The sequence below is a fragment of the Lotus japonicus genome, chromosome 2 (assembly GCF_012489685.1).
Source record: "Lotus japonicus ecotype B-129 chromosome 2, LjGifu_v1.2".
NCBI classification, from domain to species: Eukaryota; Viridiplantae; Streptophyta; class Magnoliopsida; order Fabales; family Fabaceae; genus Lotus; species Lotus japonicus.
The window spans coordinates 66,417,333-66,432,966 of NC_080042.1; the positions used below are offsets into that span (position 1 = coordinate 66,417,333).

Genomic DNA, 15,634 nt, shown 5'->3' on the forward strand with positions numbered 1-15,634 from the left:
ACCCAGTTGAGCAACAATGGAAACAAGAAACTCAGATTTGCAATGATGATGGTCCCGAACGAGGAGGCATCGTTGGTTTTGCATTTCCGGTGACCACTATTTAGTAGGGGTAAATGCCCCCATACCATTGCGAATAGATACGCGCCCGGCGCCCCTCACTCCTTCCAGCCTAGCCCAAGGATCCTTCAAGAGTTTTTCAGCTCCCTTGATATGAGTTTTGAGAGAAAATGGTGAAAGATCTTTAAAAAAAATATGATTTCTAACCTTAAATAAATGTTAAGGTGACCAAACTGGCACTCGATGCCGCTTTCCACCGCTCAAAGCTGAAAAGTCTTCAAAATTAGGTTTTTTTTCTGCCTCTTTGGCACTAAATGCGAGATCTTAGAGCTAAGCGCGAGCTTTCCTTCTAGAGAGGTTTCATTGGCGCTATGCGCCAAAAAAATTACGCTAAGTGCGCAGTCCTTCGATTCCATTTTGCCAAATAACTACACAAGTAGTGAATAAAAGAAAGAAAAAGACAAATCAACAACTTCACTCTAACCCTAACTCTGGGAACTAGGCTCGGTGTCTTAGTCCTAAGTTGAGAAAGGTGACAATTTTGGAGAGAACAATTTTTATTTTACATTTTTTTTTCTCCTGGTTGAGGAAGGTGACATTAGTAAGAAATGTAACAAACTAAAGTTAAATTAATCAAATCCCATCATCATAAGGAAAGGAAGTAGACCCAAGCCAAGCATCTCCAGAAATGAACTCTGAGACAGTGAAATTAAAGGCATCATTGTAATCCATGAAATGGTACCCAAGCCATTGCACACGACCATCTGCCCCTGAACCAGGTCCATAATTCTCATACTCTCCATAATACAGTGTGTCCAACTCCAATCCTTGATCATTAGAAGACCACTTGGTCCAACCCCTTTTGTCAATAAAGTCATCAATGTAGGACTCAAGGTAAACAGTGCGTGAGTAGTTCCTCCATGGCCTCCCAAGGTAGCTTTTGAAGCTGCTAGAGTTGGAGTAAAGATCCTCCGTCGCTAAAACTGAGCAGTTTTGGAATGAGATGCCAGTATCTTCATCTGGATTATCTCTCCCTTGTGCTGTGATCACAGTGAATTGGCCAGGCAATGGGGTTCTGGATACAATGTCACATTCTTGGAAAACCACTGCTGCATTTCCAAATATGAAGTCTATGGTCCCATAAATGTCACACTCTCTGTAGAATTGTCTAAAGGAGTGAACATAAAGAGTGTCTTGATAACCAGAAATTGCACACTTGTAAAATGCAGTCAAGTCTGCATTCACTCTCAATGCAACTGCTTGATGCTTCTCTGGCCCTGCCCTGTTCTCAATCGCTATATCTCTTGCTAGAAACCCATCACCAGACACAGCTGAAACAGAATAATCATGCAATTGTCATTCAGACACCTTTATGGGGGAAAATGCTGTAAGAACAAGCACATATCAGAATAAAGGCCTATCCAAAATGGTGAACATCCTATTTTGTTGTGTCTTCACAAACTATGATAACAAAGTAATTGCACAAAACTAAGGCCAGTAAAACCTTTAGTTTAACAATCTCGATACGTAACCCCTTACATGCACTCACTTTTTTCTCTCTATCTCGCTATCTTCCTATCACATTTCATCTATATCATATCTATCACTTATCTTTCTTCTATTTCTATCTCACACTAGATGTCTACGCTCTTTGAGTGTACACTAAACATCATTATTAGTTTAATACCTTCAGTTTAATAAAGGCTACTGTATCCTCTTATCCGGGCGGACTAGAGCATATACCCCGGGCCGGGGTACATACCTTGTGGTTAAGGGGTCCTGAGTCTAATTCTAGCTCATCCATGGGCTTACTTGAAAGATGATACATTATTACACTCGACCAATAACAATTATAAGGGACCACATATAACAATAAATAAGAAATAGATCTCAAAGACCGGGAATCAGAGACAACATAGAGTATAGATTCATAGGACAGATGAGGCAAATAGTACTTCCGAATCAGGAACATGTTACCTAGCGGCTCACATGCTCAAAAGATGAAATGGACAGTGACCCTACAAGGCAAAGAGATAAAGCAACTGGGCTGAGGGAAAACACTCAATTGATTTGATAAAAAGGGATTAGAAGAAAAAGAGAAGGCATATTCATTTTGTAATTGCATATTGTAACTTTTGTAAGAACATATACCAATTCTGACCACTATATATAAAGATGGACCCCTAACTTTTGTAAATGCATGTCCAAATAAAGATGGACCCCTAATACTTCATTGATAATTTTGATTTTGATAGTTTATAATCAGTGGTTTGTACATGCGACCAAAGTGTGTGTCCTTTGGAATGATATAGCAAGAAAAGGGAACAAGGACATCACCTAGAGTTGCAGATCTGAAAGTGGTCCAGCCATCACCAACGCTCCTGTTACCAGTAATGACAGTGACATCACTTCCATCTCCAAGCATCACAATGTTAGTCTTATAACTTGGGATCTCCACATTTTCCTGGTAAATCCCTTCTTTCACATAGATCACTGTCCTGTACATGCTATTATTTGGAGCAAAGGCTATTGCTTCTGTGATTGTGCTGAAGTTCCCAGTTCCATCTGCAGCCACAACAAGAACTCCGTATTCTTCCACATGGTCCGTGTTCTTCTGTCCTTTGAGAGGAGCCTCAATTCCTTGCTTAGAAAGCATAGAAAGAGAATTACTGACATGCTTGTAAGTGTTAATCACAGAATCCACCAGAACCTGTTTGAGTGTACCAGAAGCAGAGTCTAGGCCTTCTAGACATGTGTTCTTGTTGGTGAGGGCTGCACTGAGGTAGGATCTTGCATCAACAAGGTTCTTTGAATTGGGGGATTGATGATCAATCCCAGTTAATGATCTTTTCAGAGAAGACAAGGTGGACTGGTGGAGTTCCTTGCAGTCTTGGACTGCTCCTCTTTGTTTCTCTATGATGTTTGGGTGTCCAGCATTTTGGAATAGATTTGAGAGCTTGGTGGCTTCAGATATTGCTGTTTGGAGGGAGTGAAGGAGGTAGGTGATGATGTTTGGACTTATGTTTATTGATATGGAGAGCTTCAATGAATTGAAGCAAACTTCTGGGTATGGAGTGGTTCTGCAGAAAGATCTTAAGGAATGGAATGTTGTTGTGGAAGCATTAATGGAGTGGACAGAACAAGTGTGTGAGAAGAAGATTGCAAGAACAAGCAGAAAGAGGAAGTGCTTTTGAGATGAGGAATCCATGTAATGTTAAATTATTCACTGTTCTGACTGTGAAGTGTGAACAACTTGCATGCTGCAAATCAAGTACCATGTCAATTGCTGAATAGTTGGTGGATGTATATATAATTGAGAAAGTGAATTATGAAGAATGGCAACCCGTGACCAAACCATTAAGCGGGTTTGAAGATTGGTTTCCATTATATTGCTTCATTTTCTCCCCTCTTGATCATAATGTTAATTAATTGATGATCTAATGTCCTGTTATAAAAGGGGTTGTCTAAAAATGCATGTGAATGTCTAACCATTCCTTTGGAATCATTTATATGCTTAATTAGTCTTTTTCACAAGCCATTTATACTTCATTAGTTGTTCTTAGCTCGCAAAAAAACATCTTCTGCCAGTACTTGACTGTTTCCCGTGAAAATCACAAGTCACGATGCTCAAGTTGAGTCCAGTGCCATACTACTTTGTCCACAGATCTAACAAAATCTCACGTGAGCACTACAGATTCTGTTTTGGTATAAATATTTAAATTTACAACACAGACAAAAAGTATGTTTATCTATGTAGTTAGTTATACAGACACACACACACATCATTGTCTTATATACATTCACATGAAGGAATAATTAAGGAAAGGGAACAACTTGCTCTATCAGCCAAAAATTAAAAATACGATCTATGTTCTGTTTGATTAAGATTAATTTCAACCTAACAATGATAAGATCAAATTTTGCTTAATTTTAAAAATGTATGGACTAAATTAAAGTAGAAAGACCAAAAGTGCAATTTATGTCTTCAAATAATAAATTTACAAAGCATTTTCTTGTACCGCCCATCACTCGGAATTGAGACTAGCAGGTATAATTTTACAAGTAGCCCTATCAAAGTCAGATTATCTACCCTACTCCAGATCTCTAGTTTCCTGATCTAAATGAAGTTTTTAGTTCATACCACAAACAGATTAATGTATCTAGAACATCTTCATCAAAAGATTTACCATCCTCCATTCGTGAGATAGACATCAAGGTCTTCAACCATTCTTCATGAAGAGTTGAGAACTCAGATCTCAGTTCACTTGACCTGAATGTTCTTCCAATTGATTTTTTCATCTGCTGGCTAGCCTTTGAAGCAATGTTTACCGTCTTCTCTGGGATTCCAGCCATGAGCGCTACCTGCAACCCGTAGCTCTCAGGGCATGCTCCGGAGGCAAGCCGATATAGGAAGACTAGCTCCTGATCACGTTTTGAAAGGGTGTCGGATTTCGACTTGAAAGCACAAGCCATGTGTTGCATTGTCACACGAGGATGAGAGGCAAACTCTTTCGTCAGTGGATGGTAATGCGTGGCAAATAGCAAGCGACAGTTAACTTTCTCAATCAGATGCCGGAAAACCTGTGCACATCCAGAGAATTATTTTAAAGAGACAAGAACATTGAATCAGTAAAGAAGTCATAAAGTACTTGAAGTCATAGTAATGACAACCTAAAATGTTTTAACATGCCGGAATTCAGTGTGATCTTTTTATGTTGCAAATTTAAGGTCATTTTCTTTCCATGGTGCCCATATTACTACGAAATAAAGTGTGGTATTTTTTTCCTTTTTAACTGAACACTTAAAAGAGCGTTTAAATTGTGAATATGTCAATATAGAACAACACTACTTAAAAAAAAGAACCAAAAATGAATCATGAAGAGCAGAGACTCACAGCATATGCAATGGCATAGCCATCAAAAGTGCTTGTTCCCCGACCCAATTCATCAAGGATAACAAGAGAATCTTGAGTAGCATTCTGAAGCACCGAAGCAGTTTCTGTACACTCAATAAAGAAGGTGCCTGAAAACGGAAATAAAGTTTGTTGGGATTGGCAATACATAAGTCAGGAGCTAAACTGTATCTGTGCACATGCGCATTTTCTGAACAAAAATTCTGCATTTTCCAATTGCTGAAAAGTCTTTTAATAGAAACATAGATGGGTTTAGGTAGGCAACAACTAATTGCATGCACGCCATGTAACCATAAATCACATGTGCCATTGTTTGAGAACTTACTCTCGCCAGCCATGATTCTATCTGTGGCTCCAAGCCGAGTGAAGATGATATCCACAACTGAGATAACACAATTTTCACATGGCACATAACATCCTAGCTGCAAATACATCAGCAACATATTATACAAGAGACATCAGAACAATCTGACAGTAAAATATAAAAAAATGTAACATGCATTTCCCTTTACTAGTGTCATACGACAACAGCCTCAATATCTGTTTAAATACATCGACAGTTCTGTTTCTGATTTGTGAAAGGTTTTTCCTTGACGGGAGGGGAAAATGTGTTAAGACTTAAGAGTTAAGACTAATCTTTATTTGTATCCATTGCATGGATTAAGTGAGATCAAAATATTAAATAAGGCAACTACTCATCAGTGATATCTAACTTAAACATGTAGAGCGGAGAAGAGAGAGAACCTGGGCCATAATAACAGCTAGACATGTAGCACGCAGAAGTGTTGACTTTCCACCCATGTTTGGTCCAGTGAGCAGCAATGTACAAGGATGGCGCCTGTCTTCATTCTCACCAAGGATTATGTCATTAGGAACGGGCAAACATCCACTCTCTCCTAGGGCAAATGGATGCCATAGTCCCTTCATTTTAAGCACAGGTCCTCCACTGTCTTTACTTGTACACTCTGATCTTGGCACTATGACAGGCCTAGACATAGTTCCACATGAAAAACTAGAAGCCATAGCAAAGGATCTTAGTACATCAATGCAATTGATGGCGTTAACAACTTCAAACCATTGAGCAGCTTTCTCCAAAAGTAACTCGGTAAGTATTGTGAGTGTTTCGGCATCTGAATCTGTAACATTGTGGTTCTGGCACCAAATACAAGGTCAAATATGTACTCAAGTGAAACGTTATACTATACCCATCATCCTAAGAACAAAAAGCACTTTAAGAATATCAAACAATTGGATATGTTCTTGATGACTACATAACTGTTGGGGACATGGGGGAATACATAAAGCAAGGGAGACATGCAACAATGGGTGAAGCACCAGATCACCAGGAGAATCTAATGTCACCCATCTTCACTCAAAACCTTAAGATATTCAGTATAAAACTAGTTCTGTTCTCTAATATTATTTTTATCCAACTCATTATTAACCAATGTTTGACTTCAAAACTCACAATTAAATCCCTAATCTCCCATCAAGTGTGAGTCACCACCACATGAATATGCTCACCCTCAAACCTAAAGCATCTTCAAGTATAAATATGTCAACAAGGTTGTCACAAAGACATGAATACTCCACAACAAAGGCTCCACAAACATAGGCGAGTACCAATGCCCACACACTAACCACTACCCCCAAACACTCAATAATCCATAGTGCAAGCTCAGATAACTTCTTTGGAAGACAAAAGGCGCCCATAAAGCAGGGGGGACCTGCAACAATGGCCCAAGGCTCCAAATCACAAAGTGAACTTGACATCATATTTTCACCCAAAAATTTGAAAGCCTTTTCTTCAATTATCTTTATCTAACTCATTCTTAACCAGTGTGGGACTCCAAACTCAAACTCTCAACAGTAATTGATGAAAAATTGACCATAAATCCAATGATGGTACATACAAAACTAATTTCCAACTTCTCTAAATTCCAGATTACATTTTCAATAAAGTATGGTGAAAGTTACACCTGATATAATTTGAAAGTGCATTGAGAAAGGATAATACCAGGTAATTTGGAAAGTCACTATCTACAGCTGCTTCAAACTGAGTAAGAAATTTATCAAGCCCATTAATGCCAGTCAGAATTGGAAGTTTAAAAACTTTGTTCAAGGATGATATTAGAGGCTGTTCTTTCTGTAGAAGAAGTAACAAACTCAAAGCAGTCCGAAGGCCTTTCACAAGTGACCCAAACACTTTCACCTGTATTACATTAAAAATCAGTCATGTGCACTATAGGACAGAAAAGCAGTACAACAAAGACCATATTATAACTTTTAGTACAGATATTCTCTATACCATTATAAATTAAAGTATGAAGATCCTAAATATATAGGTAAGTTACCAAGTTGGACAATTGTGTTTTCAACAATCAATATGATCAGAATTATTTTTTTCTTGTAGTGCAGATAAAGTTCTCCAAAATCACCAGTGTTTATGTATATAGCCAGATGCCTTTCCTTGTAACATATGCAGTGTCTACTATCTCCATTCTACGTAACATGAAATGTGTTAGGGTGATAGGATCAATTACAAGGAATTAGACTTGAGTCCCACAAGTATGAGATACTAGAGTGGGGTTATAAGGCACTGGGCTCTCCAACTACAACAAGCCTTCCACCATGTCTCTCAACTGCAAACAAGGGTTTTAAGTGGTGGCCTCGTAGTGCTACCTGGGAGTCTGGGACTAGTGCACAGTCTGTGTGGGCACCTCGTGGAGGGATGTTAGGGTTTGATTGGAAGGATGGGATTCTAATGTGGAGTTTATAAGGACTTGGGCTCTCCAACTATAACGACTAGCTATTGTGGTATGATTCTTTTAAGGTTCTTATCAATATGCAACTAAGTAATTTAGATATAAGTGACAATAGTATTGTTATATATTATTAAGGATGTTTCCATCAAGTCAATATGATTTCTTTGATTTTAAAATGACAAGTTAGCTCAAAACATGAGTGAAAAAAATTGTTCAGGCATCAGAGTAAGAAATAATTAGCATATCATTTATAAATTTGGAATAAAATTTTAAAAACAGTTGAACAACTCACCCTCTGCTTCAGTATTTTCTTGACCAGCAAGGGCAGTAAGACAGGGCTTGACACTTGAAGGGTGGACTTAATTCGACCCAGCAATAGTTCTAAATCTGGAAGCTTGCGAAGATGTTGAGCAATATGAGACACAATCTCTGGGCAAGCTATTAGATTATCAACTACATCAAGCCTGTTATTAATTCCTTCGCCGTCTTTTAAAGGACAGCAGATCCAGTTCCGAAGAAGCCGCTTTCCGGGGGAAGTCACACAATTATCAAGATATTTGTACAATGTACCTGAAACTCAAGGAGGACATATTTCAGGATTTCATACTGAATATTCCAATAAAATAATATATTAGAAGGTTAAGAGTGCTCAAATTGAACAAGCCCTTGCCTGATTTGCCACCATCATCACTATTGCTAAAGATTTCTAGATTTATCAATGTTGGACCATCCATTTTGAGGCAAGCCTTATAAACTTGGTATGGATATAAATCCCCATTCTGTAGGATATCATCTAACTGTATGAAAAGTAGAAAAGATTAATCATCATAAACAACATCCCTGGAGATTTTTGAAGTACTAAACCTCTCAAGAAGGGAATCATAGTAAGCGCAAAAGTATACCATCAATCTATCCAAATGACCAATCAGCCCGCCAAGAGCAGACAAAGTGATTTCACGATGAATCACTTTGCTCATGACATGATCCAGTGGATCAGACGACCCTTTGAAGTATCCCTTTGAGAGAATTAAATCATTAATTTCAGTGTTCACCAAGTCATTGATCGACTGCACTGGAGTCAATAGTGTTGTGGAACCTATAAGAACAGATCCAATAATGAGATGCTAGACTACTTTTTAAATTTTAAATACATAGATTCAGCTCAGCATAGTAAGTAGATTATTTGAAAACTTTATGCTAGAAAAAGTTTATTTATGCCAAAATAGCTAACTGCAACAAAAATCAAACTTTCAGAAAAACTCTGAATTATTCCTAATGCAACTTGTCTCAAATAATTTACATTGTTAATACACAGGACAAAACACATATTATATGAGCAATTTTTTTATATAAGTATATAACCATCTGCAGCTTTATTACAAAGATGAAGGTAATATCCATATTAGCTTAATTTCAAAATGGAACACCTAGACTGATTTGCTAGAAAACTGATTTATTCTATATGTATTTCCAGATGTCATATGGACACAGTACAAGTATTAACTGCCTGGGTCATTCAAAAATCACATCTTGTGGTGTAAATATTAAAACATTGCTTATCTTTATGTCAAAGCAAAACTAACAGTAGCAAGGAATAACTTATAATTATTGCCCATCTCAAGATATTTGTCAGTAACATTATACAAGAACTGCTAATGATAATTTTCCAAATGATCTTGTATTTATTTAACATACAGCTTCAATGGAAAAGCTTAGTAATGAGTATAAAAACCCAATTAAAATTCAAAATTCTTTCAATATCATACTAGTATATAGATATCCCTAAAACACAATGAAAAAAATCACATCTCACCATTTCCTGAGAATTTTCTAAGGGCTTTCTGAGCTTCTTTGGACAATCCTGAAAATAGCATGTTTTAACATGAAGTAATAATGTTATATAACATCCCAAATTAAACTGTATCCAAGTCAAGTTAAGGCAAAGCAATAAAACTATTCACCTCTGCTTTCATATATAACTTCCTTGGGTGACACCTGGAACCCCATTTCCACAATAAAAACTTAGCTAACAAGTTGACAAATCTGAATATTCATTCAGATAAACTAAAGACCAAAACAGGAATAGGTAAAAGAAGGGGCATTTTTAGCGTACTTGCATCAATAAAGCACCCAAAGCAGAACAGGATGCATCATCGTCAATTGAGCCAACCCAAAACCTAAGACGAGCACAATCAACAAAAGCAAATCCATACACAACTGAGCCATCATCCGACCCATGGTTTCCCTGAAGAAAATATATAACTTCTCATCATGTAAACAATTCAAAGTATAACATTTTACATCTCTGCACAAGCAAATACTTATAATCACATAAGAAAAAAGAATAACTCAGCAGCAATTAGAAGTGAGAACCTCTTTTATTGCAAGAAGATGAGTAGCATCAGGGCCAATGTTACCATCCACAGCGGTTGATGGAGTGACTACCTGAACTAATTTTCTCAAAATAACCTGCAATCCAATTGGTGAGTGTCATACCGTGCAAAACGACAATTAATACAATCGCATAAAGGACACTAGAAACAATATTAAACAGGCTGGTCTTAAGTTAGTTTTAATAATTTAATTTTCCAATAACATTAGCATGTCTGGCCAAGTTTACAGTCTGCAATATTACTACGGAACTTAAGAAAATGTTACCTTCGTAATATTGGATAAATAGAACATGAAAAAAGTTCAGAATGTTAACTGAAGAAATTGAGACCTAGAATAATAACTCACATACGTCATACGTACAGTGAGCTACAGAATATGAAGGGGAAAGAATGTAGTTCATCGAACCATATCTTGTAAAGCACAGCCGAACAATGAAAATATTTGCAGGGAACTTTGTAAAGCCTACATGGCCACACTACTACAAGCATGTAAAAACTTACAGAATTAGCTCCTCTAGCTTTTGCTTCTTCAGATGTCTCCAATTGCTCCACTCGTCCCACCTTATATCTTCACAATGAAATAGCATACTAAGTCTATAATGCACATGCAAATTTATTATTGAGATTTAATGCATATTGTCCAATCTGTCCATAATCAAGTAAGACCATCTATATGCTGCACAAAATTTCCACTTGGCATACAATAAATGAACAAATACAATCATATCAACTATCAAATGGAATCCATTCCCTCCTTACCCACGAGCAACCAGGTTTTGAACAGCAACATCAATCCCACTTTCAGATATACCAACCTGAATCAACAAGTAAAAGCTCTCACATTAAGAGATAAACAGACAGCAAAACATGCCAATAGCCAAAAAAAAACATAAATCAGAAATAACCTGCCGACATTTTCCCACTCCGCTAATTGTGATTTTCCAATAAAGCTCTTTATGGCCAATGTCAGCATCCACTTCATAAAGCTCATAAAACTTTCCCTGTGTTGACCATTAGTTTTGGTATTAGCCAACTAAATAAATAAATCATGGGAAGGAAAGGAATCAATATGTCAGTTATACAAAGTGCTTGATTGACTAACCACTTTAAAGAACAGCACAACATCCATATATTTACATTTGATGCTCCAATACTGTTTCTGCGACGCTGACATTTTTTTCATAACTTCTGGAGGAACATAAAGCGTAGTCTTGTCATACAAAGGATCACCAGGCCTTCTCCCGCTGGCGTCCCTAATTCGAGAAGGATCAAGCCATTCAAACTTGCTAGCCACTTCTGCTTCCTTCTTAGTCATGTCCAACGCATTTAAATCCTCAAGGAACCTGACTCGTTTGCCAGAATCCCGCAAGGAACAAAACTTGGAACCCTCCTCTCGAGTTCGCTTTGCATGAGAAGCAAGGGGCTGCATCCCCGGGGTTTCCGGTCCGGTAATATCATCCTCAATTATTTCAACAGGGGCTACTTTTTCCAGATTACGCTTTTCCTTGAAACTGAAAGCATTGTCTTTCACTTTCACCAAAGGCTCAAAAGCTGACTCCTCCTTCTGCAGCCCTTTACTGTTAGTATCAATAGATATTCCTGATAGAGAAGGTTTGGGGAAACTGTCATTTGATGAATGGCTCCTGCAAAAATCGACATATAAGAATCGTATCAGCATCCAATAAACAACACTTTTCATCGCGATACAGCAAGTGCTTCAGCTTCTACTGCATCGTACTTTCGGTAATCGCTAATCGGTACTGTATCTCTAACTTGCTAAACAATTTGAATTTGATAGTTTCAAAATGCCTAATTGAGCTGAATATTTCCAAATCAGCTGTATTTCAAAACATCAAGCTTCAGTGAAATTTCATTTTCGAAAAAACAAAATCTATTCAATAAATAGCATCAATGTTTTTCCTATAACGCAACTAAATACGAAATCAACAGAACAACATTTTAGAATCTCACAAAGTACGAACAAAAACACATTCCATTTTCTCGCATTTCAACAAAGGAAAACCCTAAGGGGACGATGAGTACCTCTGACTAACATTCACGGTGTCATCGACCTTGACGAATTTATGCATGATACTCTCAAACAGGTTGGAGCCGGAGTTGTTCTCACTTCGCGCGAAGCTTGCCGGTAAAACCTGACGAGGCACCTTCTCCGGCGGCGTGTCGGTTCCTCTGACGTCATCAGCCGACGGAGGTGGCTTGGGGGCGGTGGTGACATTTCCGTTGGGTTGCTGGACCGACGATGTGGGAGCTCGCCGGCCGCCGGAAGTGCAACTCTCCGGTGCGGTTTTTTGGAAGAATGAGAGTATTGATTTCTGGCGATTCATCTTGAGTGGAGAGAGATGGAAAATGGTGTGACCTTATAAACCTCTACAAATGTGATAATTTTGGCGCCAAAAAATATTTTAGGGCTTAGAATCCCTTGAATAGGGAGTAGAATTAGCGGGAGTGAGTTCTAATAGAAGTACTCAGTGATTAATGATAAGGATGATAATTACTTTTTTCTTTTTTCTTAACTTTGAAACATTTTAGTTTTTACCATTGTTATGAAACCAGACCGGATTAGTTGGTTCAACCGCTTAAATCGGGAATCGAATGACAGGTCTAAAGTGCAGTCGTAACTATAACTTAAGAAGTATAAATTGATGAAAAAATAGGTTAAATTACCTACTTTTAATTCTTGGTTAATGATAAACAAAACAGTATATGCATATGCATTTGTTTAGCGTAATAACTCTTTATTATCATTACTTCATGCCTTCATGGTCTTCACCTTGTGACCCAACCGAAGAGTTTGGAGGCCTTAAACAAGCGGGAACAAGCAAAGGATATTTTGTTGGAATGATGTGCCGCAAGTTTTGTATAACTCTAATAAACACTAAGCTCATTCAGTTAGTGTGTCCACCGAATGTGTTCATTGAGTGTCCCTTTCTGTTCACGCTAAATATGAAAACCCACAATTTTTTTTTGATAAGCAAGAATATATATATTGAAATGAATTACAAGGAATACTTCAACTCACAATAGTATGTCCATCAAGTGTCTGGCTTTGTTGTGATCTATTCGACGCGACTCAAACACAAATGAAATGTACAACAATATTAACATGTTTAGATTTCTCCCATAACACCTTTAAAACACATGTTTCAATGCAATCATCGTAAATGATTTATTTTTTGAAAAGTCAACACATTTTTATAAAGTGGGATAAATGTGTTGACTCTTTAAAATATAAATAAATCAATATGTTAAAGTGTGTATTCGAAAAGGTGTGTCGTTGTTGATAAAAAAAATAGGTGTGTCGCTACTTTATAAAAAAATAGGTGTGTTGTTAGCACTCCTAAAATAATACTCTCCTCATTTCTATTTATAAAACAATTAAAAGACATATTTGATGCCCATTAATAGAGGAGCTCGTACTAAATTTTTCAATCATTTATTCTCTTCTTCTCTATACTCCTATATCACCTATATTTTTTTTACCGAACTTATAATTACTTGTTCTACACTACTAATACATTTTTTTGAACGTCACACTACTAATACATTAATTAAAGGTAATGTTAAGATGATATATTATATATTCCCTCAAAAAAAAAAAGATGAAATATTATATATACTCCTTAAAAATAATGTCTTAAAATGATATATTGAAAATGTCTTAAAACTGATAACTCCACGTAAGCAAGAAGAAACGCCACGCAATCAAACAAGTACCAATTCTCCCTCCTCCCATTAGAACTTTCCGGAGATAACCCGAACCCCCCACCGGCCCACCACCTTCTCACAAACAAATAGAACGTTCCAGACACTCACCACCTATAAATACCAACCACCGCTTCACACCACGCATCTTCAATCCTCTCATTTCCCCAATCACTCTCATCATTTCCTCCAATCTCAATCCCACAACCACAATGCCAACCCGATCAACCGGAGCCATAAGCCAGGACTGGGAGCCAGTCGTTCTACACAAATCAAAGCCCAAGGCACAGGACCTGCGAAACCCCAAGGCCGTGAACCAGGCTCTGCGAACCGGCGCGGAGGTGCAGACGGTGAAGAAATCCGACGCCGGATCCAACAGGAAAACCGCCGGCCCGGTTGTGAACGCGAGGAAGCTTGACGAGGCGGCGGAGCCCGCGGCGCTGGGGCGCGTGGCGGGGGAGGTGAGGCACGCGATTCAGAAGGCGCGTTTGGAGAAGAAGATGAGTCAGGCTGAGCTGGCGAAGCAGATCAATGAGCGGCCGCAGGTGGTGCAGGAGTATGAGAATGGTAAGGCGGTGCCGAATCAGGCTGTGCTTGCGAAGATGGAGAGGGTGCTCGGGGTGAAGCTTAGGGGTAAAATCGGAAAGTGAGGTTTTAGGGACATTGAATGTTGTGGTGTGATTCTGTTGGAACAAATCGTTTTGTGTCAGAATTGCTTTGCTATTGCTACTGATTCTGTAATGAAATATTGTAATCTCGTTGTAAATATTAAATAATGTGTTGCGATTTTGATCTTTCCGGATTTTGCACTATCTTTGGTTGCTCAGGGTGTTTTGGTTTATGCCTTCTGTGGTTTAATTTTAAAAGAAAAATGGTTAAACATGAAATCATAGGAATATTTTCCGGCTAGAGATGGAAACCAAACCTCGCTCAAAGTTCCGGAACGGTTTTCACGTTTAACCAAAAGAAAAAAAAAGAAAAAAAGGTTTTTCCAATTGTGTATGCCAATGTTTCTTTTCTAAACTCTCGTGTTTATGCTTCTATGTGTTTTCATCAAAGCAATAAACATCGCTGCCTTATATAGGCAACAATTCCTCACTACTTCAGAATGAAGGAAGGCAACGTGTTGTGCATAAGCAGGAGGTGTAGAGCTTGTCTTGCCTTTCCTAAGTCCCATAGTTGGTGGTGTACATGCAACAAGTTTGAGATGTCTTTCTTGAAAGCAGTTAGTCACAAAATGGTGGTGATGCATGAAACATCAGGCTGGGGGTGGAGCTTGGATACAATCATGCAAGAAGCATGACTGCATGAGGTGTGCGAAGCTTTGGACAGATTTGAAGCATATAAGAAGTTGGTAACGAAAACAAAGTTTGAAAGGAAGACAAGAGGTATATATCAATTTAGGTAGTGCTAGATTTAACTCACAATTATAGAAAAAATATTATGAAAATTAATTATTATCCTAAAAATTATTAGGGAATCTATGATATTGATGATCCGGGATTTAAGGCTATTTTTCTAGTTTATTTGCATGCATTTTAATATATTATTTAAGATATTTTAGTTATTTTAGGACACTTTAGAGTTATTTCATGCATTTTAATATTTTTATTTAGTTTTAGTATTTTTCTATATTTTATATTATTTTTTAGATATTATTAGGATTTATTTACTTTAATGGCTTAAAAGCATTTTTGGTCCCCCACAAATGCGATGTGTGCAAACATGGTCCCTAAACTTTAAAAATAGCATTTTGAGTCCCCCCACATTACCCTCCGTTAACA

At 37.7% G+C, this 15,634-nt stretch overlaps 3 protein-coding genes across 3 annotated transcripts; 1 reads left to right on the forward strand and 2 right to left on the reverse strand.

Moving 5' to 3' along the window:
- Positions 1 to 440: 440 nt before the first annotated feature.
- LOC130738944 (probable pectinesterase/pectinesterase inhibitor 12) lies at positions 441 to 3,476 on the reverse strand. The gene is made up of 2 exons (XM_057591131.1): positions 2,395 to 3,476; positions 441 to 1,388 (listed from the first exon to the last, which is right to left on the reverse strand). Exons 1-2 carry the CDS (start codon positions 3,263 to 3,265, stop codon positions 691 to 693), a joined length of 1,569 nt encoding a protein of 522 aa, XP_057447114.1. The 5' UTR covers positions 3,266 to 3,476; the 3' UTR covers positions 441 to 690.
- Positions 3,477 to 4,013: 537 nt separating this feature from the next.
- On the reverse strand, positions 4,014 to 12,552 carry LOC130738945 (DNA mismatch repair protein MSH7). Its single transcript, XM_057591132.1, has 17 exons — positions 12,171 to 12,552; positions 11,230 to 11,770; positions 11,033 to 11,128; positions 10,887 to 10,942; positions 10,629 to 10,695; positions 10,108 to 10,203; positions 9,848 to 9,979; positions 9,696 to 9,729; positions 9,548 to 9,595; positions 8,637 to 8,830; positions 8,405 to 8,531; positions 8,027 to 8,304; positions 6,987 to 7,181; positions 5,714 to 6,121; positions 5,295 to 5,391; positions 4,952 to 5,079; positions 4,014 to 4,638 (listed from the first exon to the last, which is right to left on the reverse strand). The coding sequence occupies exons 1-17, from the start codon at positions 12,470 to 12,472 to the stop codon at positions 4,162 to 4,164; spliced, it is 3,276 nt and encodes a 1,091-aa protein (XP_057447115.1). The 5' UTR covers positions 12,473 to 12,552; the 3' UTR covers positions 4,014 to 4,161.
- A 1,427-nt stretch (positions 12,553 to 13,979) lies between these two features.
- On the forward strand, positions 13,980 to 14,644 carry LOC130738947 (multiprotein-bridging factor 1c). Its single transcript, XM_057591135.1, has one exon. It carries the CDS (start codon positions 14,063 to 14,065, stop codon positions 14,498 to 14,500), a length of 438 nt encoding a protein of 145 aa, XP_057447118.1. The 5' UTR covers positions 13,980 to 14,062; the 3' UTR covers positions 14,501 to 14,644.
- The last annotated feature ends 990 nt before the right edge of the window (positions 14,645 to 15,634 follow it).

Coding starts and splice junctions, on each gene's coding strand:
- LOC130738945 (XM_057591132.1), bottom strand. CDS start 12,472: ATGAATCGCCAGAAATCAATACTCTCATTCTTCCAAAAAACCGCACCG. Junction 9,596..9,695: donor AGTTATATATGAAAGCAGAG/GTGAATAGTTTT, acceptor TGCTATTTTCAG/GATTGTCCAAAGAAGCTCAG. Junction 4,639..4,951: donor GCTATGCCATTGCATATGCT/GTGAGTCTCTGC, acceptor GGATGTGCACAG/GTTTTCCGGCATCTGATTGA.
- LOC130738947 (XM_057591135.1), top strand. CDS start 14,063: ATGCCAACCCGATCAACCGGAGCCATAAGCCAGGACTGGGAGCCAGTC.
- LOC130738944 (XM_057591131.1), bottom strand. CDS start 3,265: ATGGATTCCTCATCTCAAAAGCACTTCCTCTTTCTGCTTGTTCTTGCA. Junction 1,389..2,394: donor TTTCAGATCTGCAACTCTAG/GTGATGTCCTTG, acceptor ATTCTGTTTCAG/CTGTGTCTGGTGATGGGTTT.